We start from the raw sequence: 25,496 nt of genomic DNA, 5'->3' as shown, positions 1-25,496 counted from the left end.
CCTTCATCTCCTGTTCTGGGGACATTGGTAAAACGTAGTATTTGACCCATTGGATATACTTCCTTCATCTCCTGTTCTGGTGACATTGGTAAAACGTAGTATTTGACCCATTGGATATACTTCCTTCATCTCCTGTTCTGGGGACATTGGTAAAACGTAGTATTTGACCCATTGGATATACTTCCTTCATCTCCTGTTCTGGTGACATTGGTAAAACGTAGCATTTGACCCATTAGATATACTTCCTTCATCTCCTGTTCTGGTGACATTGGTAAAACGTAGCATTTGACCCATTGGATATACTTCCTTCATCTCCTGTTCTGGTGACATTGGTAAAACGTAGCATTTGACCCATTGGATATACTTCCTTCATCTCCTGTTCTGGTGACATTGGTAAAACGTAGCATTTGACCCATTGGATATACTTCCTTCATCTCCTGTTCTGGGGACATTGGTAAAACGTAGCATTTGACCCATTGGATATACTTCCTTCATCTCCTGTTCTGGTGACATTGGTAAAACGTAGTATTTGACCCATTGGATATACTTCCTTCATCTCCTGTTCTGGTGACATTGGTAAAACGTAGTATTTGACCCATTGGATATACTTCCTTCATCTCCTGTTCTGGTGACATTGGTAAAACGTAGTATTTGACGTTGCTTTTGGTCCCTGCTACAATGGTCACCAAGACAAATAAAGGGGCGACTCTCTTTAAAAAGGACACAGACAGCAATCAACGCCTGACAGATGTTCTAACCACTCACCATTCTACCCACAAAAAAAAAAAAAATGTTTTAGTTTAGATACACTTTAATGCAAGGCATGTGTTTCAAAATAGGAGGAGTCAAATACCCTGACAATGTTGTTTACCTAGACAAGAAGCTCAGCATGTCCAAGTAATAAGCAAATCTGGTTGCCCCTTCTACTTAAGTTATTTACAAAAAAAAAAAAACAATGTTCATAAAACCTTAGTACGTATGTGAGTGAGGTTATCACATTCGCTCAGGTCACATTTTACCACTAATGCATTTTTATTACTTTTCTTTTCAGCGATTTTCACACAACCAGAAATCATAATGACTGCAAATGAAATGACAGAAGGAGACAATATGGCCCTGACCTGTCACACCATACGTAGTGGACTCATTACTGATACAAAACTGGAATTTGCTTTTTACAGAGATGGACAAAATGTTCAGGAATTCAGTTTATCTGACCGATATGAAGTCCAGTCCGCTGAGCTAAAGCATTCTGGGAATTATTCCTGTAAAGTGAGGGCTTCAACCAAAAACATCACAAGGAGCAGTGAAGAGGTATACATCCAGATACAAGGTGAGCAGAACAGATGCCATGGTCTTATCATATAAGAGGAAAAATAGGTTTACTATTTACTATACTGTCCATTTGTAAATTGTACTATATACAATTCTGTATAATGATCTTTTGTAATATGCTTACAGTTATACTAATTTCCTATACAGAACTTTTCTCTAAGCCAGAAATTGAGATGATCCCAGACGTGGACATAGAACGCAATCAAACGATCCTAACATGTAATACAATTGTAATGAGAAATGACATTGAACTGCAATTTGCTTTCTACAAGAATGGACAGAAAATTCAGGAATTCAATTCATCTCATCAGTATGTAATCCCATTAACTCAGCTGGAAATTTTGGGAAACTATTATTGTGAAGTAAGAACTTCAAGGAACAGTGTGAAAAAGAGGAGTGAGGAATTAACGGTGGGCCAACAAGGTAATTATAATATATTTTGAAATGGAGGCCTCAATAACAGTTCAGTTGACTATATACATGCTATGACAATATACGCTATATTGTCAAAAGTATTGGAACACCTGCCTTTACACGCACATGAACTTTAATGGCATCCCAGTCTTAGTCCGTAGGGTTCAATATTGAGTTGGCACACCCTTTGCAGCTATAACAACTTCAACTCTTCTGGGAAGGCTGTCCACAAGGTTTAGGAGTGTGTCTATGGGAATGTTTGACCATTCTTCCAGAAGCACATGTGTGAGGTCGGGTACTGATGTTGGACAAGAAGGCCTGGCTCACAGTCTCCACTCTAATTTATCCCAAAGGTCTTCTATCAGGCTGAAGCTGGGGCTCTGTCTAGGCCAGTCAAGTTCCTCCACCCCAAACTCGCTCATCCATGTCTTTATGGACATGCTTTGTGCACTGGTCCAAATCATTTGGTGGAGGGGGGGTTATGGTGCTGGATTGTTTTTCAGGGGTTAGGCTTGGCCCCTTAGTTCCAGTGAAGGGAACTCTTAAGGCGTCAGCATACCAAGACATTTTGGACAATTTAATTCTCCCAACTTTGTGGGAACAGTTTGGGGATGGCCCCTTCCTGTTCCAACATGACTGCGCACCAGTGCACAAAGCAAGGTCCATAAAGATATGGATGAGTGAGTTTGGGGTAGAGGAACAAGACTGGTCTGCACTGGCCTGCATAGAATACCTTTGGGATAAATTCGAGCGGAGACTACAAGCCAGACCTTCTCTTCCAAATCAGTGCCTGACCTCACAAAAGCACTTCTGGAAGAATGGTGAAACTTTCCCATCCACAGTCCTAAACCTTGTAGACAGCCTTCCAAGAAGGGTTGAGGCTGTTATAGCTGCAAAGGGTGGGCCAACTCAATATTGAACCCTACGGACTAAGACTGAGATGTCATTAAAGTTCATGTGCATGTAAATATAATAATATTATTAATATAATATTAGTAATATGATGTACATGCTATGCTTACTATCCAAAAAGCAAATCATGTGTAGAGGTGCTAACACTAATCTAATTGGCCAAGTTTGTTAAGGGACAAATGAGATATGAGCCATTCTTTGAAGCAGTACAACAATCTGCATTTCTGGCAAAGCTCATCATCTGATGCGGTACATTGGTGAATATGGGATATCTATATATAATATTACATACTTTCAAGAAAAATTTGAAATACACATCTCCTGGGATGTAATAATATCCCCCAAACCCAAGTCTCCTCCATAGAAACAAGGATACGTATTAATACCCCAACAGATGAGCCGTAATGTCTTAAAACAGGGGAGGAGACAGAGAAGGGGATTTACTAAAACTAGTTAGTGCAAAACCTGGTGCAGCTGTGCATGGTAGCCAAACAGCTTCCAACTTCAGGTAGTTCAATTAATTTGGCAATTAAACCTGGAAGTTGATTGGTTTCTATGCAGAGCTGCACCAGATTTTGCACTCTCCAGGTTTAGTAAATTAACCCAAGTGTCTTGCTGGAAAGAATAGATCTTGCTCTAGAATACGCAGGTTCTTGAGAATTTTTATTTCAGTTTGTAGTTGGTTCAAGTGAACTTACCTTTTAAGATACAGTGGAACCTTGGATTACGAGCATAATTTGTTCCAGAAGAATGCTTGTAATCCAAAGCACTCGTATATCAAAGCGAGTTTCCCCATAGACGTCAATGGAAACTCAGATAATTCGGTCCACAGTGACTTTTATGGTATGCAGTATCGCATGTGGCCAGTGGTGGGGGGGCGCCCGAGACACTCGGAAAAACTCGGGAACCGCTCGGATGCACTCGGTAACACTCAGAGAGGCTCAGAAGCACTCGGCAACGGAGTGTGTCACAGGCGCCCCCGCACGTCTGGCCAAATGCGGTACTGCACACCGCAGAGGCATGAATCCTGCTCGTTTTGCAAGACAACGCTCGCAAACCGAGTCAGGATTTAAAAAAATAATAGCTCATATTGCGAAACGCTCGTTAACCGCGTTACTCGCAATCAAGGTATTAATGTATTTGTATGGTTAGTACCTTTGTAAAGCACATAAAGGGAGATAGATTTGTAATACTGGGACGTTAGCACAGCCATAGCAGCACATGTAGCTGCTATGGGAATTAAAGTCAAGCAATTGGAGACCCTTATTGGGCACTGGTGAGGCTGCGCTGATGGGCACTGGTGAGGCTGCACTGATGGGCACTGATGAGGCTGCATTGATGGGCAATGATGATATGTTTGCCACCTCATCCCTTTAAACCCGAGCACATATAAATTATACAGGTTCTGTGGTTGATTAAGGTGGTAATTAAACTCACTTGGTGCCTTATCTGCATTTAATTAGCCTCAGAACCTGTATAATTCAAAGGTGTTCGGGTTTGAAGGGATGAGGTGCCAACTTTAACTGATGAGGCTGCATTGATGGGCACTGATGAGGCTGCGCTGATGAGGCTGTATTGATTGGCACTGATGAGGCTGCGCTGATGGGCACTGATCAGGCTGCATTGATGGGCACTGATGAGGCTGCGCTGATGGGCACTGGTGATGCTACATTGATGGGCACTGATGAGGCTGCACTGATGGGCACTGATGAGGCTGCACTTGGTACCCACTTTTAATGTACAGAGGAGAAGCGGTGGGGCTCTAAGCTGAAAAGGTGGAGCCTAAATAGGAAACGGTGTGGTTTGCAGATGACATCGCGGGTTTTAAACAGGAAGGGGCATGACATTGGCAGGAACGGGTGGGTCATATTTAAAGTATGGGGGTGCACAAAATTAGTCAGGACTAGGGCAGCACAAAACCTAAATACACCCCTGCCTATGATAAAGCTCTTGCTACTTGTTACTGACCTTGACTTGTGACCTCAATGCTGATTCTCTACCACCTACACTGAACCTGGCTTGTGACCCCAACGCTGTCTCTGTGCCTTGTGATCTGGACTACATCATTTCTCTTTCACTAAGCCTGACGTTTACGGCCACTGATTCCCTTTCTCTACAGCAATTGTCTCCAAACGTTTTAAATAAATTGAAATAAAAATGACTGTCCTTCAGACGGGGGTGGCTGGACTGTGCCCAAAGTGAGTAGTAAATGCCGCAGCATCAGTGGATGTAGACAATGTGTTAGGCTTGGTGGTCAGTGGGAGTAAATAAATTACATAGCATCTGTTAACAGTAGGAGGAAGAATAGTGCTCCATCATTGGTATCAGTGGGAGGAATAGTGCTCCATCATGGTGTTAGTGGGGAGGGAATAGTGCTCCATTATTGGTGTCAGCGGGAGGAATAGTGAAACTTTATTGCTGTCAGCAGGAGGAATAGTGCCCCATCATTGTTGCCAGTTGGAGGAATAGTGCCCCATCATTGTTGCCTGTGGGGGGAATAGTGCCCCATCATTGGTATTAGTAGGAGAAAAAGACCCCATCACTGGTTGTCAGTGTGAGGAAAAGTGCCCCATCATTGTATATTGAGCTCACTAATGAAGACACGTAGATTTTTTTTTAAATTTGTCAGTATTCTCAACTAATTCTACTACCTGGGGAAGGGAGTTCCACGTTTTTGCTGCTTTGATTGCAGAGAACCCCCTCCACAATTTCAGATAAAACCTCCTTACCTCCAACTTAGAATTGTGTCCACATGTCCTCTTTAGAGACCTAAGATTAATTAAGTTGTTACTGCCTGTACAGTTGGTTGGTTGCATAGCTGCCGCTATGCCCTAAACTTACCCATGATGAAGACAGTCATGAGTATTATTTCCCTACAGGTAACACGGAGCTCTTCATTATTCTTCTTCCGCTGGCTCTAGTAATGTTACTCCTCCTTGTTGCTATTCTGGTGACCTTCTTCATTTGCAGCAAACATCACTTCGTTAAAACACATGAACCAACAACCGGTAATTCTACTTCCTAATTATTGTGTAATTATTAAATAAAACCTGTGCTGAGACAAAAACAGAAGATGTCATTGCATACCTGCTTCTGAAAAAGCTAGTTTCCTGGCTGTCTCTATGTTCAAGACTTTCAGCGACACTGATCTGCACCAGGTAGGCAGCCAGTGAGTACAAAGTGAAGACAGAGCCAGGAGTGTATGAATTTATTCTCAGTTTATTGCAAATCCAGCCTCACAGCAAGATTCACATGGTGAGTGATGAGTAGGGATGAGCAAACGGGGCTGGGTATGGTTTGCAGGAGGTCCAGCAAATCCATCAGGAATTCCACCAACCCAGAGGTGTAACTTGAAGCTTGTGGGCCCAGATGCAAAAGTTGACTTGGGGCCCCCACTACCACCCGCCGCTTCCACTGCACACTTGCTCCATCACCCTCTGAAGGTGAAACCTGAAATTCAGGGGGCCCGGGACAGGCCTAGATGGTAGGGTTGCCACTTCATCCCTTTAAACCCGAACACATATTAATTACACAGGTTCTGTGGCTGATTAAGGTGGTAATTAAACTCACTTGGTGCCTTATCTGCATTTAATTAGCCTCAGAACCCGTGTAATTCATATGTGTTTGGGTTTAAAGGGATGAGGTGGCAACTCTACTGGATGAGCCCTTGCCGGCTGCCCTGAGCAGTCTAAGTTTACTGAATTACCTGCACAGGGTGATACAGCAAGTGCTTTTCCAAAGCGATATAATGTAAAACAAGGGTAGGCAACCTTTTAGAGGTAAATATATACCTGAACCTAACAACATGAAAGAGATCAAAGATCACCAGGGTTCACTGCCCCTTTTTTTAAAAGAAATTAGAAAAATATAATAAAACAAATGTCGCTGTAAAAGTATAAAAATATAAACTTAGCCTACCTTGCAAGTGGACAGTGTCAGTCAGTGGAACATTGAACGGTGTGGACAGTGTAGATAGGGTAGTGCACGGTGTGAGTAGGTGGACCATGTCAGCAGAGCACTGGAAGGTGTCAGTAGGGCACGGGTTGGTATTAGTAGAGCAGAGGACGGTGTCAGTAAAGCAGAGGTTGGTGTCACTAGGACAGTGGATGGTGTCAGTCAGTAGGACAGTGGATGGTATCAGTAGAGCAGTGGATGGTGTTAGTGGGACAGTGGACAGTATCAGTAGGACAGTGGATGGTATCGGTAGAGCAGTGGATGGTGTTAGTGGGACAGTGGACAGTATCAGTAGGACAGTGGACAGTATCAGTAGGGCAGTAGATGGTATCGGTAGAGCTCTAGATGGTGTTAGTGGGACAGTGGACAGTATCAGTAGGACAGTGGACAGTATCAGTAGGGCAGTGGATGGTATCGGTAGAGCTCTAGATAGTGTTAGTGGGACAGTGGACAGTATCAGTAGGACAGTGGACAGTATCAGTAGGGCAATGGACAGTATCAGTAGGGCAATGGACAGTATCAGTAGGGCAGTGGATGGTGTTAGTGGGACAGTGGACAGTATCAGTAGGAAAGTGGACAGTGTCACTAGGGCAGTGGATGGTGTCAGTAGTTTTTTATTTATTTATTTTTTACATTTTTTAGCAGCCCTTTTTGGGGGAGGGGGGGGTTGGTGAATTATCAGGGGTCTAAACAGACCCCTGATGTCTCACTTTTGAGACAAAGTTACAGAGATTCCCCAGTCCCGTTCTCTGCAGACACAACAGTGAATGAATAGGAAGTGCTCTGTGCTGAGCTTCCTGTTCATTCACAAACTGAAGCCTCCGATCCAATATAAGTTACTTGAAAAATCTCTGTTCATGTTGTGAGCTCAGCCTGTCTTGTGATCATCTCTTTCCACAACTTCCTGGATTCCCTGCATGCCTTGCAGCTTCTCCTCAATTTCTAAGGACTACATATCCCTTGGTACCTTGCTGCTTGCAATCAGTGATACCTGTACTGACTCCGCCTTCTAAAACTCCTCCTTTCAGCGCCTCTGTAGTTCAGAAGGCAGGCTCTGTGAAATGTGTGACACAGCAGTGCCTACACACAGGGCATAGTGACTTGACTACGTGTCACAGAATTCAAGAAAGTAAATGTGTGGGGGTCGTCACAAAGCAAATTTACAAACTTCAAAATTGTTCAGATTAATATGAACAGGCAAGAAATAATTGAAATGCAATATTAAAATGTATTATTTTACAATTTGACCAAAGATAAGCTTGTAAACCCAAATTGATTAACATTTTGTTTATAAAAGCACTTGTTCTCATAAATAGATGCCATTTTTAGCTATGGCTATCTCATTTTAACTTGCTGTTCCATATTTTGATTTAGGTATTTTGAATACAGAGCAGTAAATAGCATAGGGTGGGGGAATTGGTTTGCATGTTCAGTTCAATGATGCCTTCCCCATCTGTGTCTTAACAGAGCCCACTTGTAATGTACAACCTGAGATCTCGTATTCTGTTCTCGCCATGTTCCCTATGTCACAAAGTAAGTACCTTGTATATGTATTTGTTTTAATATTTCCATCATTTCATCAAGACTGTCACAGTTTTGATTTGTCATGGAAGAGAAGTTTCAGGGAGTGGACCTGTTGCTATGAAAACTGACTAAAATGTCTATGGATTTACGTTTCTCAAGCTGTGAGGTCCCATCCACATTTATGCCCAGGCATGGGGCTCCAGCGTTTAGCTGTGGGCGGAGGGCACAGGCAGTAGTGTATTTAGGTTTTGTGCTGCCCTAGGCCTGACTAAACTCATGCACCCCCTAATTTAAATATGACCCACCCCTTCCTGTCAAGGCCACACCCCTTACTGTTTAATGACCCACCCTGAAATTTTCGAGTGGGGACACTAGTTCTGAGGGCCTTGGGGGGCAATGGATTCCCTTAATTTGCATAGATTTCCTCTCACTTCCTGTTTGGCTATGGAGCAGGATGTGAAGGAAAATCTCTGCAATGGGACAGGGATGGTAAAAAATAAACTGACAGGGGTTATAACCCTCCCTTACTCTATCCAAAATGAAAAAAAAAAGTGTTGCCTATAGTTCTACTTTAAGCACAAATTTCTGATAATTTTATGGAGAGGACTAAGAAGATATAACCATGCCAACGGTGCAGCAGAAAACATACGGCACAGCGAGGAAGGTTTGTGCTTCAGGATGAGAGGACAGTCAAAATTAGAAATTAGCACAAGCCGACGAGGACTCTTTCCGTGCTGCCCACCTGCAATGTGATGCCCTAGGCCTGGGCCTTGTTGGCCTAGGCCAGGATACAGCATTGGGCACAGGTGTCCCATTCAGCCCCACTGATGGCAGCCTCTTAAAGTCTATGAGTGGAATGCACTGTTAGGGCAGTATGCGCCCAAGGATGAATGCCCAAAATGCAAGAAGTCTGCATTCCAGGCTTTCGTCCTTGGGCACACACTGCCCCAAATGGAAGTACTTCTAGGTGGACCCCACAGCCCCGTCCAGCCAGCAGCAAGACTGGAGAAGACACCCGTGCTCTCCTCCTGCGGTGAAACCCCAGAGCCTCAATGTCCCTGGGGTTAAACACCCAGTGTACATGGAACCTAGGGAGTCTACTTTTGGAAATGAGCCACCCTGTCGCATGATACATTCATCCCAATGGAATGTGACATTTTGAAGGAGACACCGCTAAGCAAATGTCCCATTCCACCAGTTCAGCCTTTCTATCAACTCATTCCCAGCTTGTGGTTCTGTAATGTACTTGAATGAACCCTCCTGCATTCACGACTTGTCTTGCTTAACTCCCTCTGTACCTGTGGCATGGTTCCTAGGGTTTCCACCAGGTGGGTTCAGTCCTGGTTTGCTAGGGCACCAACTGCCAGGGAGGGGATCAGTGAACTGACCCCCTTTCTATGCTGAGAACCCGTCACCCCTGCCGGTACTGTTTTTCCGCTATCTGCCTGTCATATCATTCCCCTACACCTGTTTCCATTAGCAACGGCATGTTCTCCACATCTCCCTGTGTGTGCATTTTAGGCCCTGTTCTTCAATACACCATGTACCACCAAGCACCCGTTTTACATAAACTTCAGACCAGGCTTTTGAACATTTAGCAACTTTAATTGTAACTCTGCAACATTACAGTCCAAAGTACACATCAGCCCCACTCTGACATACTAGTCCCAGGCTGCCCAGGCATACCTTTTCAAGTATTAGAAAAAAACAAAAAACACAAGAACTGGTATAATGCTCAGCGTTGAACCATCTGATGATTTGGATTTAGTGAGAAGGCATGCATCAGCATGATGGTACATTGAGGGCAACAATGATAATAAAAGCGTTTAAAAGAAACATTATTAATTAGAAATTGACTCAGCCGGCGCCCTTGCAAGGCTTATTGAGGCTTCAGCTTTTTGCTGTTACACAGCGCTCGTGGATTCCTCCATAGAGACATCCTGGCGGCTCTCCTGTGATGCTGCATGTGGAAGCACCTACCCTCTTCAGCACTCTGTAAGTGCACCCTACATTGTCCACCATTTTTTGTGTTTTTATTGAATACATTTTATGCTGTAAAAGGATTTGCTTGGCACTTCTCTCTCCTCTTTATACCTTTCCAAGTAGTAGTCCATATCCGGAAGAGTCCCTATTAGGTAGGTTCCCGTGCGGGGTGCTAGAAGGTTGTTTGTGAGCACATCTTCTCCAGTAGATTTCTTACTAATTTTCCCATACGGTCGCCCCCAAGCAGCACCTTCCCCCTATTTATATGACTCACAGGCCAGTACCTAGAAAAGCCCAGGAAAGCCATAGATTTAGCATTAACACCTTCCCACCTGGGCAGCCCAGAATCATTGTTTAACAGCACCACTATTTTTTGCACCTTCCTTCATACTGACTCTTCTCAACAACCCTCCAGTTAATTTGGATAGTTGCATTGTTAGCCAAACTTTTTCATCTGCTGATGGAAGGGGTAAACTAAGGGGGAACATTTTTTTAATTTAAAGGTCCTCATATCCTCCTAGGCACTGTCCCATAATTTCCAATATGGTAAGTCGAGTTTTGTCCATTTTCTGTCCTGTCATTCACAGCATTTAAATGTGGGCATTGCCTGCAGAGTAGTAAGGTTGACATCTCATCCCTTTAAACCCGAACACATAATAATTACACAGGTTCTGTGGCTGATTAAGGTGGTAATTAAACTCACTTAGTGCCTTATCGCCATTAAATTAGCCTCAAAACCTGTGTAATTAATATGTATTTGGGTTTTAAGGGATGAGGTGGCAACCCTACAGAGTAGACTGAATCAACACATTTCAAAATGACCTACTATTGACCTTAGACCAGTGTTACTCAACTCCAGTCCTCAACACGCCCCAACTGGTCATGTTTTCAGGATTTGCCTCAGATGAAACAGCTGTGATAATTACTACGGCAGTGAAACTGATCAAAGCACCTGTGCAAAATAATGGAGAGCCTGAAAACATGACCTGTTGGGGCTCCTTGAGGAATGGAGTTGAGAAGCACTGCCTTAGACAAACCAGCCTTTGAAGCAGACACCAAAATTATCAATTTCCCAAGCTAGCCACCAGTCATCACAGGTATTTGTCACTATGGGGTTGATTTACTAAAACTGGAGAGTGCAAAATCTGGTGCAGCTTTGCATAAAAACCAATCAGCTTCCATGTTTTTTTGTCAAAGCTTAATTGAACAAGCTGAAGTTAGATGCTAATTGGCTACCAGGCACAGCTGCACCAAATTCTGAGCGCTCCAGTTTTAGTAAATTAACCCCCATGCACTGGCAGCGGTTAGTTTATCAGTGTAAACTTTCTGTCGATATCACATTCTTTATTTATTGTATAACATTTTTTCATTTCAATCTTTCAGATACTCCATTGACGACTAGTAAAAACCAGGAAAATGTGAGTATTGAAAAAGTGGTTGGTGTATTGGATGGTAGACATAGCATAATTGACTCTTGAAATAAAAAAAGTGCCTGGCCCATGAATAAGCATTTTTTTCCCAGCCTTCAAAGAATCAGCCATGAACCAATCCTTAAAGCAGGGGAGCCCAACCAGTGGCCCAGGGGCCACATTGCCTCTCTCTGCTTCAAAAATGATACCCCATGTCGCTTTCTTAGTGCTTAAAAGCCTCCATAGAAGTCTGTGACAATGCTTGCTTACAGCTCCTGAAGCTTTTGAGTTTTTTTTTTATTCAGCTTCACTTTGTTTTGGAGGTATTGCAAGTATGTGATATCCCAGGATGCACTGGGAAACCAACAAGTGAACCGGAAAGACTTATCAGCAGTCACTTCCTGTTCATGTGTATATATTCCGGAAGTGTCTGGTGTAGAAGTCACATCTGGTGTCGAGCAAGAAAAAGGGGAGCAGGGAGCAGATTGGAGTGGAGCAACTAGCAGATGGCACAATTGGTGTGCAACATGGGAACGCTATAGCAGAGGGTGAGCGGGGACTGGAGATAGAGGACTGAGCACCAGAGAATCAGCAGAGATGAGGGACCAGCGCAGGAGAAACTAGCAGATGTCACACATGGTGAGCAGTGTGGGAGCAATATAGTGGGAGGTCTGGGGACTGGAGAGAGAAGGATCAGCAAACCAGAAGATCAGCAGAACTGGGGAGTTCCTACTGAGTGGGGCATCAACTGAGCTGGGGGTACTACTGAGCAGGGGATCTGCTGAACGAGGGTACTAATGAACTGTAGATCTGCTGAATGAGGGTACTTATAATCTGGGGATCTGCTGAACAGGGGGACTAATGAGCTGTAGATCTGCTGAATGAGGGTACTTATAATCTGGGGACTTGGTGAACAGGAGTACTAATGAGCTGGGGATCTGCTGAACCAGGGGCTTAATGAGCTGGGGATCTACTGAACAGGGGTACTAATGAGCTGGGGATCTGCTGAACAGGGGGCTTAATGAGCTGGGGATCTGCTGAACAGGGGTACTAATGAGCTGGGGATCTGCTGAACCGGGGGCTTAATGAGCTGGGGATCTACTGAACAGGGGTACTAATGAGCTGGGGATCTGCTGAACAGGGGGCTTAATGAGCTGGGGATCTGCTGAACAGGGGGACTATGAGCTGGGGATCTGCTGAACAGGGGGACTAATGAGCTGGGGTCCTACTTTGCTCCTTTAAAACAATTCGAGAATCAACACACACACAGGGCATTTGCGAAGCTTCATTAAAGGTTCAAAAAAGCATCACTGAAGCATCAAAAACACATTAACCACGTACAGACCAGAAGATTTTCCCCCCTTAATAACCAGGCAATTTTTCGCGATACGGCACTGTGTCGCTTTAACTGACAATTGTGCGATCGTGTGACACTGTACCCAAACAAAATTGACGTCCTTTTTTCCCACAAATAGAGCTTTCTTTTGGTGGTAGTTGATCACTCCTGTGGTTTTTATTTTTTGAGCTATAAACAAAAATGTGCAACAATTTTGGAAAAAAAACAATATTTTTTACTTTTTGCTATAATAAATATCCCCAAAAAAATAAAAAAAAAACACATTTCTTAATCAGTTTAGGCCAATATGTGTTGTTCTACATATTTTTGGCAAAAAAAAATTGCAATAAGCGTATATTGTTTGCGCAAAAGTTATAGCTTCTACAAAATAGGGGATAGACTTATGGCATTTTTATTATTTTAATTTTTTTGCTAGTAATGGCGGTGATCTGCGATTTTTAGCAGGACTGCGACATTGCGACGGACAGATTGGACACTTTTGACACTTGTTTGGGACCACTGACGTTTATACAGCGATCAGTGCTATAAAAATGCATTGATTACTGTGTAAATGTCACTGGCAGGTAAGGGGTTAACACTAGGGGGCGATCAAGGGGTTAAATGTGTTCCCTGGGGAGGTTTTTCTAACTGTGAGGGGAGGGGACTAACTGGAGGAGGAGAGAGATCACTGTTCCTGATCACTAGGAACGGCAGATCTCTCTCTCCTCCCCTGTCAGAATGGAGATTTGTCTGTTTACATTGACAATTCCCCATTCTGGCTCTTTTTCCCGCGATCGCGGGTGGCCGGCGGACATCGTGGCCACCGGCCACACGCATCGGGTCCCCCGCTGTTTAGTGGGGTGCGCACGCCTGCTATGGCTCTTAAAGGAGCCGTCGTACACCTATGGCGATTTACGAGAACGAGCCGGCCTGCCGCAGTATAATGGCGGAGGCTGGTCGGCAAGTGGTTAAAAAAAAACATGTTGAAGTGGTAGGCACTGTGTAAACAAGCCCTAAAAGTGAGCCTGTTGATTTACTCTGTATGGGCAAAGCAAGGGTTGACTTTGGAAAAGCCTAACCATTAGTTTTTCATCCTCTGTGGCCGCAATCCTATGTATGGGAAACTAACCTTCCTCAGATGGAAAACCTGGGCACCAAAGTCTCAAATCAGGAATGATGCAATTGATTTGTGAAAATCAGGGAGCTAAGCAGGAGCTGCAACTCAGACTAACTGTAGACCTAGAGGATGTGTCTCACTTTTTAGAGTCAAGTTGTTATTTTGCTCAGGGTTCATTGAGAAAACCAAGGAATGGCTGTGCAAAAATCGACTGTTTTAAGTCATAGGCATTCGTACCAACTTATTGAAACTTTATTTAAAAAAAAAATATTGCTTGTCTTTAGCTGATTTGTAATTGTCAGATTTTTGTATTCATTATTTGGTGTGTTTATTTGTTAGAATGTCACCTACGCTACTGTGAAGCCCAAATCAAGAAGCCAACCTGCTGCTGACCCTGACAGCATTTATCAGAACACCTAATCCTGAAGAACTCTCCCCTGGGGTCCCATATATTAAAGTTGAACTCTAGGCATGGTTTGTATTGTGTAGTTATATTTTATGTATAAGTATTCATACCAGCGATCGATGAGGAAGCTGAGAATCACTGTAGTAGGTACCACTACTACAGTGGTCACTGCAGTCTTCCAAGTGGCTTCCCTGTTGCACAGTAACCACAGCATGTCACTCTCTTGGCCTGGTCACCATTCACAGAACGCCTTGCAGGGGAAGAGCAGCATGGTGTGGTGGCAGTAAACTCAGAGTCCAGTTGCAGAGAACAGAACTTGTATTAATGCAGAATCCAGTAATTCACAACAACTCGATAAGAAGACACCCGACCGGGAACACTCACGGCATATAACAGTGATGTGTAGAGGAGCAGGTCTCATATGGGCCAACAGCGTCTGCCTTAACGCTAGTTTACACTTGCTTCAAAACAAGGCTTTGGACACGCTTTGTTAAAGCTCTCTGAACGCAAGTCAAAGCTCCTGCCACTAAATAAAATGGTTAGCTTACAGTCCTGTTTACACCTTGCTTTTGCTTGGTGCTTTGATGAGGATTCGATGGGGCTTCGATGAGGCTTTGGTGGGGCTTTGATGAGCCTTTGGTGAGGCTTTGTGGGGTTTCGATGAGGCTTTGTGGGACTTCGATGAGGCTTTGGAGGGGCTTCAAGCGAGCTTTGCCATAGACTTCTATGGAGGCTTTGAAGACGCGTTGAAGCACCACTAAAGCGACATGGAGTATAATTTTTGAAGCAAAGCCAAAGCAAAGCAAAAGCAAGGTGTAAATAGGACTGTATGCTAACCATTTTATTTAGTGACAGAAGCTTTGACTAGTGTTCAGAGAGCTTTAACACAGCCTGTCCGAAGACTTGTGTAAACTAGCCGTTAATGTGTGTTGAAGCCGAAGCAAGTGTAAATGAGCCCTTAACCACTTCCCGCCCGCCCTATAGCGGATTGACGTCTGGGAAGTGGTTCTGTTATCCTGACTGGACGTCATATGACGTCCAGCAGGATAACATGCCGCAGCGCGCCCCCGGGGGCGCGCATCACGGCGATCGGTGGAGCGGTGTGTCAGTCTGACACACCGCTACACCGATCTTGGTAAAGAGCCTCCGGCGGAGGCTCTTTACCACGTGATCAGCCGTGTCCAATCACGGCTGATCACGCTGTCAATAGGAAGAGCCGTTGATCGGCTCTTCCTTACTCGCGTCTGACAGACGCGAGTAGAGGAGAGCCGATCGGCGGCTCTCCTGGCAGGGGGGGTCTGCGCTGATTGTTTATCAGCGCAGCCCCCCCTCAGATCACCACACTGGACCACCAGGGATCGCCACTAGGACCACCAGGGAAGGGGCAACATGTGGATGGCCAGGTATGTACCCCATGGCCATCCACATGTGCCCAGTGTGCCAAATCTGTGCCAATCAGTGCCCACAAATGGGCACTGATTGGCACCATTATGTTGCAGTGATGCCCAGCAATGCCACCCTTAGGGGCATCACTGCAAACAAGCAGTGCCATCAGTGCCACCCATCAGTGTCCATTCATGCCACCTGTCAGTGCCCATCCGTGCCCATCAGTGCCCATCTATCAGTGCCCATTCATGCCAACTATCAGTGCCACCCATAAGTAACCATCAATGCCACCTATGAGTGCCCATCAATGCCACCTATGAGTGCCCATCAGTGCCGCTTATAAGTGCCCATCTGTGCCACCTATGAGTGCCCATCAGTGCCGCATACCAGTGCCACCTATCAGTGCCCATCAGTGCCGCCTATCAGTGCCCATCAGTGCCGCCTATCAGTGCCCGTCAGTGCCACCTCATCAGTGCCACCTCATTGGTGCCACCTCATCGGTGCCCATCAGTGCCGCCGTATCAGTGCCTGTCAGTGCAGCCATATCAGTGCCCGTCATTGAAGAAGAAAACTTACTTATTTACAAAAAAGTTTTAACAGAAACAAAGAAAAACTTGTTTTTTTTCAAAATTTTCTGTCTTTTTTTATTTGTTGAGCAAAAAATAAAAACCACAGAGGTGATCAAATACCACCAAAAGAAAGCTCTATTTGTGGGAACAAAATGATAAAAAATTTGTTTGGGTACAGTGTAGCATGACCGCGCAATCGTCATTCAAATTGCGACAGCGCTGAAAGCTGAAAATTGGTCTGGGCGGGAAGGTGTCTAAGTGCCTGGTATTGAAGTGGTTAACCACTTATCCACTGGGCACTTAAACCCCCTTCCTAACCAGACCAATTTTCAGTTTTCGGTGCTCTCACATTTTGAATGACAATTACTCAGTCATCATGCAACACTGTACCCAAATGAAATTTTTGTCCTTTTTTTCACACAAATAGAGCTTTCTTTTGCTGGTATTTAACCACCACTGTTTATTTTGTATTTTTTGCGCTATAAAAGAAAAAAGAAAAAAAATTATACTGCTACATATCTTTGGTAAAAATAACCCAAATTGGTGTATATTATTTGGTCTTTGTGAAAGTTATAGAGTCCACAAGCTAAATTTATCACACCTGAAGTACCGATGGCCTATCTCATTTCTTGAGACCCTAACAAGACAAGAAAGTACAAATACCCCCCAAATGACCCCTTTTTGGAAAGTAGACATTCCAAGGTATTTAGTAAGAGGCATGGTGGATTTTTTGAAGTTGTAATTTTTTCCCACAATTTTTTTCACAAAATTGTCATATTAGCAGGTTATTTCTCACACATATGCATACCACAAATTACACCCCAAAACACATTCTGCTACTCCTGAGTATAGCGATACCACATGTATGAGACTTTTACACAGCGTGGCCACATACAGAGGCCCAACATGCAGGAAGCGCCATCAGGCGTTATGGAGTATAAATTACTCATATAATTTCTTGACTACCTCTTACACTTTTGAAGGCCATGGAGCTCAAGGACAATGGAAATGCCCCAAAAATGACCCCATTTTGGAAATTAAAGCGAGGTATGAGGGTGGAAATGTGGCGGCAGTGCTGCTAATGCCTCTTCACATATGCACCCCCCATTTTGGAAAGAAAACACCCCAACATATAATCTATGAGGCATAATGAGTCTTTTGAACATGTCATTAGGGTTAATTAGTTTCTGTCTAAATCGGCCCTAGTATGTATGAATTTGAGTTAGGGACCTTAGATTGTAAGCTCCTTGAGGGCAGGGACTGATGTGAATATACAACATATATATAAAAGTGCTGTGTAAATTGTCTCGCTATATAAGTATCTGAAATAAATAAAACATTTAAAATGATGAATTGAGAAAAATGCAAGGCGTTCTGTGAGTGGTATTCGTGCCGAATGACCCACCCCCTGTGGTCACTCCGCAGCAGGACAGCTACTCGGCAGGGGACGCGGAATACTGTGGCAACTACTACAGTGATTGTCCACTTCCAAAGTGTTCTCACAGGTATGGAATATGCAGATTTACATTGGTCCAAGCTGGACCAACATAACTTTGCAATAAAAACTATACCTGGAGTTCAGCTTTAACCCCTTCCTGCCGAGCGTACGCAGATGTGCGTACTCGGCTTTCCGGGGTTATACCGAGATGATGCCCACAGCTGCAGGCATCATCCCAGTACCATGTTGTAGAGTGGGCGATCGGTTATCCATGTATAACAACCGATGCGGCTAAAAGCCGCTCGGCTGTTATACCGGAGGAGCAGGGGGGAGTCCCCCCTCTCCCGCCGCCTCCCGCTGCTCTTACCTGGAGGCCCGATCGATGATCCGCCGCCTCCGGCGCCTGCTGACAGCCGTGCATGGCTTCGTTCCAGCCTTCTGATTGTAAATGCGGAAGCGACGTCATGACGTCACTTCCCATTTACTTGGCTGCCAATGGCGCCGGTTTTAAAAAAAATATACAGTGTTCAGAATCGCCGTTTTCGGCGATCTGAATACTGTAAAGTGCAAAGGAGGGATCGGGGGTCTTTTAGAGTACCTGTCACCACCTATTACTGTCACAAGGGATGTTTACATTCCTTGTGACAGCAATAAAAGTGATCAAAATTTTTTTTTTTTTTTTAAAAACACAATTTCTAAAAATAAAAATAAATAAAATAAATAATAATTTTTTTTAAGCCCCCCCCCGTCCCCGCGAGCTCGCGCAGCAAAGAAAATGCATACGGAAGTCGCGCCCGCATATGTAAACGGTGTTCAAATCACACATGTGAGGTATCGCCGCGAGCATCAGAGCGAGAGCAATAATTCTAGCCCTAGACCTCCTCTGTAACTCTAACCTGGTAACCGTAAAAAAAAATTTAAAATGTCGCCTATGGAGATTTTTAGGTACCGTAGTTTGTCGCCATTCCACGAGTGTGTGCAATTATAAAGCGTGACATGTTTGGTATCTATTTACTCGGCGTAACATCATCTTTCACATTATACAAAAAAATTGGGCTAACTTTACTGTTTGTTTTTTTTTTTAATTCATGAAAGTGTCCCTTTTCCCAAAAATTTGCGTTTTAAAACACCGCTGCACAAATACCGCGTGATAAAAAATATTGCAACAATCACCATTTTTTTCTCTAGATTCTCTGCTAAAAATATATATATAATGTTTGGGGGCTCTAAGTAATTTTCTAGCACAAAATACGGATTTTAACTTGTAAACACCAAATGTCAAAAATAGGCTTAGTCATGAAAGGGATAAACTATTCCATAGAGTTGACGGATGTTACATTGTTGCGTGTTGCTGGAGACAGTTTTGCACTCGGTCTTGTGCTCCCGTTGTGCAGACAGTTTTCTCTCTGTTGTAAAGATCTCCATAAAGCCATTATCTTCAAGCCATAGTTCCATTAGTCCTACTGCATTTTCACCAAATTTCTAGAGATTTTTGGCTAATTTGTAAAAAAGTATCTAAAATCGCTGGAGACCATTTAAAATACCTTTTTGCAAATGATCCAAAATCTACAACCCTTCAAAGTAGACTAAAGTGATTCTTGGATATAACAGGAGCAGAGAGCACAGCAAACAGAACATCTCTGAATTGATGACTTTATGATTTGAATTTCTGTTTTAAGATTTTTTTGCACAGATATTAAAAATGGTTTCCATAAAATATTTAACAGCTGAAAATCAAGCAAATAAAATGTTAACTGTTGGTGTTTTTACATACACTTTAAGTACCTGACCTGTATAGATGCACTATATATATATATATATATACTGTATATACATTGTATTTATAATTTGTATACTTCTATTTCATTGTATTTTATAAAAAATGTTTTTAAATGCAAAAATTCCGGTCTAAATTAGTTAGATTAATTTCTTCTCACCTTTATGGCTATTTGCCCACAACAAGCAGTCCTCAGAATAAATGGATTTTTTTACAATCATTTTATCACCATTTGCGCAGCTTAGGGTATATTACGTACACCCTCCCTCTTTTTATCAAAAATTCCTTTGGCTTGAGTAAGCAATTTATCTGATTTAAAAAAAGGAAGTTAAATGGGTTTTTTTTTTGTTTTGTTTTTTTTTGGGAGGGAGGTAAGGAAAGGAGAGGAAAATGGACTATAAATAGGAACTGCAGTCGAAATACTGAGAGGTAGTTGGAGTATTATGGCCGGATCTGGGGGAAGCGCCCCCCCTCCTGACGCGGCAAGGAGTAACAACATGGAGGGCGGAAATGAGTGAGGAAGATTACTCTTCTTATTTCTTTGTCTTCTTTGCCTCTTTTGTGACTACTTTATGTTCTTTATGTTTATTTGGCTTCATTCTTTTATCCATCTTTATTGGATAATATATTAGAAACAGACAGGAGTAGATGGAATGGAATGTAACGAGTTATTATCATGTTTTGTTTTTTTTTATTATTATTTATTGTCTGGCTGTATGTGCAGAAATTGAATGTAATTATACAGAAGGATTGTTCATTTTTGTCCTGTTATATAAAAGAAAAATAAATAAATTATAAAAAAAGGACCTTCCACTTCCCCTATGAAAAAAAATAAAAAACTTACATTATTCCATTCTTTTTGTTTTTTTATTTTATTTTTTTTAGCCCTTTTTAAGCCGCCTCTGTCCTGTCTGTGCCCTCAATTCTGCATCACCATTTTGAAAACATCATGTCTCCGCTCAATATTGTAAAATAAGGATACTAATGCGCAAACCAATAATGAAAAAAAGAGGGGGACTAATGAAAAGCTGCCAACATATAAGGTGTTCCCACACTAAAAACAAATATAAAAGAAGAATAATGTGGCGCTTACTCAGTGCTAATAACAAAATAAAATAGTCTAATATAAAGTGCAATCAATATTTAAGGAAGAAAATCTTAATAAAAAATAGATGTTCATAAAAAATGTGCAAATATGCAATATCATCAAAATAAGTAACTTTCATAAAAATGTGCAAATAATCTTCGAAGATAAAGTGCACGATACGCCAAAGTGATAATTAGTGCAAAAAAAATTGTGTCCAATCAACGATAACAGATGAACAGTTCAAAAAATAAAGTCTCCGCTCAATATTGTTGTACTGTGCATGTGTGAGATGGAGCATGCACCAAAAGGATATTACGGTCATCTTGGGGGTTGGGAGTTTATTTTTTTAATCAACAAACGAGTGTAATATCCTGTGGCGCATGTGTGAGATTCCACTAGACATGTGCATGCCGCAAATTTTCATTTTGCTTCGGATGCATTCCTTAATTGAGGGATTTTGTTTCGTCATATTTGTTATGTTGAACCGATTCGTTTTCAGAATTTGTTTCAAATCTTCGGCATTCATTTAATTTATTTCGGAATAGCTAGTTGTTAAGGAGCGGGCGGCCACCGTGTCCTTAACAACCATGACTCAGCTGCTGTCAGCAGGATTAACCAAAAAAGTGCGGGCCTTAAGAAAAAAAAAAACAGCGTGGGAGTCCCCCTTAATCCATACCAGGTCTTTTAGTCTGGTATGGATTTTAAGGGGTACCCCCCACAATGTTTTTTCCAAAACATTTTTTAAAAATGGCGTGGGTTCACACCAAAATCCATACCAGACTCTTATCCGAGCATGCAGCCCGGCAGGCCAGGAAATAACTCGCTCCCCCTCCACCCTGAATCATACCAGGTCACATGCCCTTAACATGGGGGGGAGGGGGTTACTTTTTTATTATTTTGGCATGGGTTTCCCCTAGTAAAAAAAATACTGTGAGATCTCGTAGCTTAGGTACAAGATCACCTTGAAGGCACTGATGATGTTGCCTTCTCAAAGGGCATCTGTGAGGCCAGGGCTAGGTTACCAGTACCTTCAGAGAGGTCAGGAAGTGGACACAAAAAAGGTAAGTGATTTCCCATCAGCATTCAGATGGAAAAGGTCAACTTTAAGTGCATTCAAAATTATTGTCATTGCAGTCTGTTGCACTGTTATTATGGGAAGGCCTACAGGAGCTGTGATCCTAGAATCACACTCATGTGACACTCTACAGCTATTCACAGAGGTGGAGGAGGAACCTATGGGTTGGTTCTGATTTTTGAAAGAAAACACAAGAGCTCAGATTGAGAGAAAGCGAAACATTACAAGCATAGGTGTGTGCAAGGGGTGTGCCAGGTGTGCCTGGGCACACCCTAATCCTGGGGTTGGCAACCTGTCAATGGTGGGCAGGTGACAGGTAAACCAAAACACTTCCTTGCCGACCCTCAGAACCTCGACAGGAGAGGTGGCGTGGGTGGAATTTAGTGGAAACAATCTGTATTTTCCTCCTGCAGCACCTGAAAGTAGTCTTCACCCCTCCCTTTTGTCAACATTCAGTTGCCACAGGAGGAAAATATAGGGCATTGGTACTAATATATGCCACCCCCACCACCCCTCATTTTCCTGTACCTCTTCCTTCTGTTGCCCGAGTCTCCCATGTGCTCCCTTGCTCCTCCTTCCTCCCATTGTTTAAGGATGGAGAGCGGGGAAGAGGCTGGTAAATATGTCAAACGCATATGAGTTGGAGCTTTGGAGTGCACACCCTAATGCAATAGGCTGCGCACACCTATGAGTACAAGGGGCTAATCAGTTGTGGTGCAGTGCTCATGTGCTAACAAGGAACATGCTGATAGAATGAGAGATCCCAGTGGCAGAGGCATAAGCTCATCTTTTTGCTGCTTCTCCTTTCGCTGTCCATTCACAGACTGGGGGAGGCACAAGGCCTGTAAGCAGTGGCGGCTGTTTTTTTTTATTTTTTGGGGGGGGCAGCAAACAACCACCCCCACGCTGGCGCTTACCCCATCAGTTGCAGGCAGGCGGGCTCCTTTGGAGCTGCTGGGTTGCGGGCTCCTAGGGGTCAGTGGGCAGCGGCTCCTGTGTCCTTTCTGCATCACGGTGGCGCTTCCGCTGGGCAGCTCCTCCCTCCTCCTCCTAGGCGTCCAATAGGATCGCCTGTCCTTTCAGCCAATTGGGTGACCAGTGTCAAAACCCGCTTCCTGATAGGCCGGGAGGAGGATCAGTGTTACAACAGCGAATATTGATTCGCTGTTGTAACACACCTGGGTGGGCTAGGAGCACACTCTGCGACCCAAGCCCACCCTATATTGAAGCTATTAGAGTCTCTGGCTCTAATCGGTGCTTGAAAAAAATAGCCCCCCCCCAAATTGGAATCCATGCACCGGTGTCCTGAAAGGGGCCGGATGCATGGATAGGGGAAGCAGCGTCCGTGCATTGTTAATGGATGGGCCGTCCCTGCCTGTAAGTGTTACTGAACTTCGGCAGAAAAAATCAGGTCCCATGCACCGCCGTACAGGGTAGCACTTTCCCAATGAATGCAAAGCATTCTCTACTAGGAAGCGGTGGAGATTGTGATGTCACAGCCCTGCCTCTTCACCTCATCCAATCAGAGAATGCTTTGCATCCATTGAGAAGATGCAAAGTATTCATTCAAGGGTTTGTCAAGGCTTATATTTATATATATTTTTTTTTAATAAAAAAACATGTTATACTTACCTGCTCTGTGCAATGGTGTTGCACAGAGCAGTCCCGATCCTCCTCTTCTGGGATCCCCCGTCGATGCTCTAGGCTCCTCCTCTTATCAGTGCACAGCCATAGGCACTTCCTAGGGTAGAACACCTTCAGGTTCGCTCCCAGGTTGGGCTGTGCGCACCTATAGAACACACGGCTGGGCACAGCCCCGCCTCACCTCGCCTGCTTTCTGCTCACAGGATTTGACTGACAGCAGAGGGAGCCAATGGCCTCTATGAGCAGAAAGAGAGGAGAGAGCCACAGCACTGCAATGAGATAGGACTCGGGTATGTATAAGGGGGGGTGGAGGGGGCATTTTTTAACCATAATGCAGAGAAACATTAAGGTTAAAAAATGTTCAGCCATTGCAACTACTTTAACTAGTTTCCGTCCGGCCTATATTAGAATGACAGCCGGTGTCCTGTCGAGAAGTGCCTGGGACGAACGGCACAACAGCTGATTTTACGATCAGCTGTTGTGACGGCGAGACGGCGCCTGCGCACAATAGCCGACAGAATACATTTTTCTGTCAGATCGTACACCGCGCTCCCGTGGCGAGTTCATGTCGGTGAGGGGCGGATTTCTACATATTGTGGGCGGATTTATAAATGATGGGCAGTTGGGGGCGGAATTTTTAAAGATGCCCAGTGCTGCAAAACAAAACTTTTTATGCTATTCTTCAAAGAAGAATATTTACATATGAATGCCGGTTATTTACATGTAAACACAGGGTCTGCAGGTGAGTCATCCATACACAACAATAGGGCAGAGCTGGGCATCATTAGTAGCAGCACTTCACACTGACATATCAGGACACAGCACAGGACTAAAACTTCAAGGGACAAGGGAATTTAAACCAGGATAGTTGGCAAGTATGAGGCAGCTGCTTTGGGCCCCACAACAATGCAGGGCCCAGGGCAGCTGCCCCTTTTGCCCTGCCTTAAAGTGGACCCTGGATTTACAGAATGGATCTTCCAGTTATGCATCATGCATACTTACACAGGTCTAAGCTGGAACCAATGTAAATATGCAAAAATAGCCATACCTAAACTTCAAATGTAAAGACTCTTTTTTTTTTTATGAGCAATGTATTTAAGCCTAAGAGTTTAGGCAAACCCTTCCAGAAAATCAGCAATAAAAATCAGGAAATTAACTGCTCCCGGTCAAGATCACAACGTGTTTCCGTTATGAGCTCTACAATAAATGTCCTTCCTCATATCACCCTGTGAAAGTGATATTACTCCAATATCCTGTGAGAATTAAAGCAAAATGAGCTATAAAAATGTTATCAAGCAACGAAAACTCTGGTCGGTTGAGCTCTGTGCTTCAGTGGGAAAGACTGACATTGTAGTTATTAAAAACAACCATCAGCTTTGCATTTTGATACTGTATAACCAACAATTTTACTTTTGCAGAAAGTACCAATAGTCGGCGCAAAATAAATGAATTCAAGAAAAATCCAAACAACTGAAACCACTTCATTCTCATGTTTATCATGACTGTAGATTTATTGTAAAGATGCTCAGATGAACAGACAAACCAAAGACGAAACCTTGACGCGTTTCACACAAAGCGTTTACGATTACATGTGTGAAACGCGTATGTTTTCTTTTTTTTTTGCTGTCTGTTCATCTGTGCATGTCTCTGCATTTTTACAATAAATCCAAAGGTGCCATTTAAAGAACACTTTGTATTTTCTTAATGGAAGCAAAGCAATCTCAGATTGGATGAGGTGGAGATTATGATGCCACCTCTCCACCTTATCCATTCTAGAAATGTATTAGTTAGGAAATGCAAAGTGTTCTCTGAATGGTGCCCGTGCTAAGCAAGTGAACCCCTGTTTTCACTAAGCAGAAGGGCAGCCACTCAACAGGGGACCTTAACCGCTTCCGGAACTGCGGCAGGGGGCGGCCCAGCTGTGCAAAATCACATACCTAGACATGATTTCGTGAATGCACTTTTGGGGGAGCACGCGTGCCGCTCCCGCTGTAATTGGACACAGCGGGAGCCAATCAGCTGGTCCGCCGATCGTTCACAGGAGAGACGAATCAGCCGTCTGCTTTTGTAAATAAGGCAAACGGCAGATCTGTCAGGAAGGGAAAGAGAGATCTTGTGATTCAGCTAAGC

The 25,496-nt window shown here is 43.6% G+C and overlaps 1 protein-coding gene across 2 annotated transcripts in view; it reads left to right on the top strand.

Annotated features, from left to right (window-relative positions):
• Window positions 1-14,893, top strand: part of LOC141117094 (high affinity immunoglobulin gamma Fc receptor I-like) — a 102,017-nt gene extending 87,124 nt beyond the window's left edge. The window contains exons 6-11 of one of the 2 annotated variants that reach the window (XM_073609702.1): window positions 1,052-1,333; window positions 1,483-1,758; window positions 5,541-5,669; window positions 8,083-8,148; window positions 11,506-11,540; window positions 14,324-14,893. In XM_073609702.1, coding sequence (XP_073465803.1) covers window positions 1,052-1,333; window positions 1,483-1,758; window positions 5,541-5,669; window positions 8,083-8,148; window positions 11,506-11,540; window positions 14,324-14,404 — 869 coding nt within the window. In that variant the 3' untranslated portion in view covers window positions 14,405-14,893. The remainder of the gene's footprint in view (window positions 1-1,051; window positions 1,334-1,482; window positions 1,759-5,540; window positions 5,670-8,082; window positions 8,149-11,505; window positions 11,541-14,323) is intronic. The other variant, XM_073609703.1, reaches the window with a different exon arrangement.
• The last annotated feature ends 10,603 nt before the right edge of the window (window positions 14,894-25,496 follow it).

The sequence above is a fragment of the Aquarana catesbeiana genome, linkage group LG13, assembly GCF_042186555.1.
Source record: "Aquarana catesbeiana isolate 2022-GZ linkage group LG13, ASM4218655v1, whole genome shotgun sequence".
Taxonomy (NCBI): Eukaryota; Metazoa; Chordata; class Amphibia; order Anura; family Ranidae; genus Aquarana; species Aquarana catesbeiana.
Note: the sequence above shows the minus strand (reverse complement) of the source record. Positions and strands in the feature narration are given on the sequence as shown.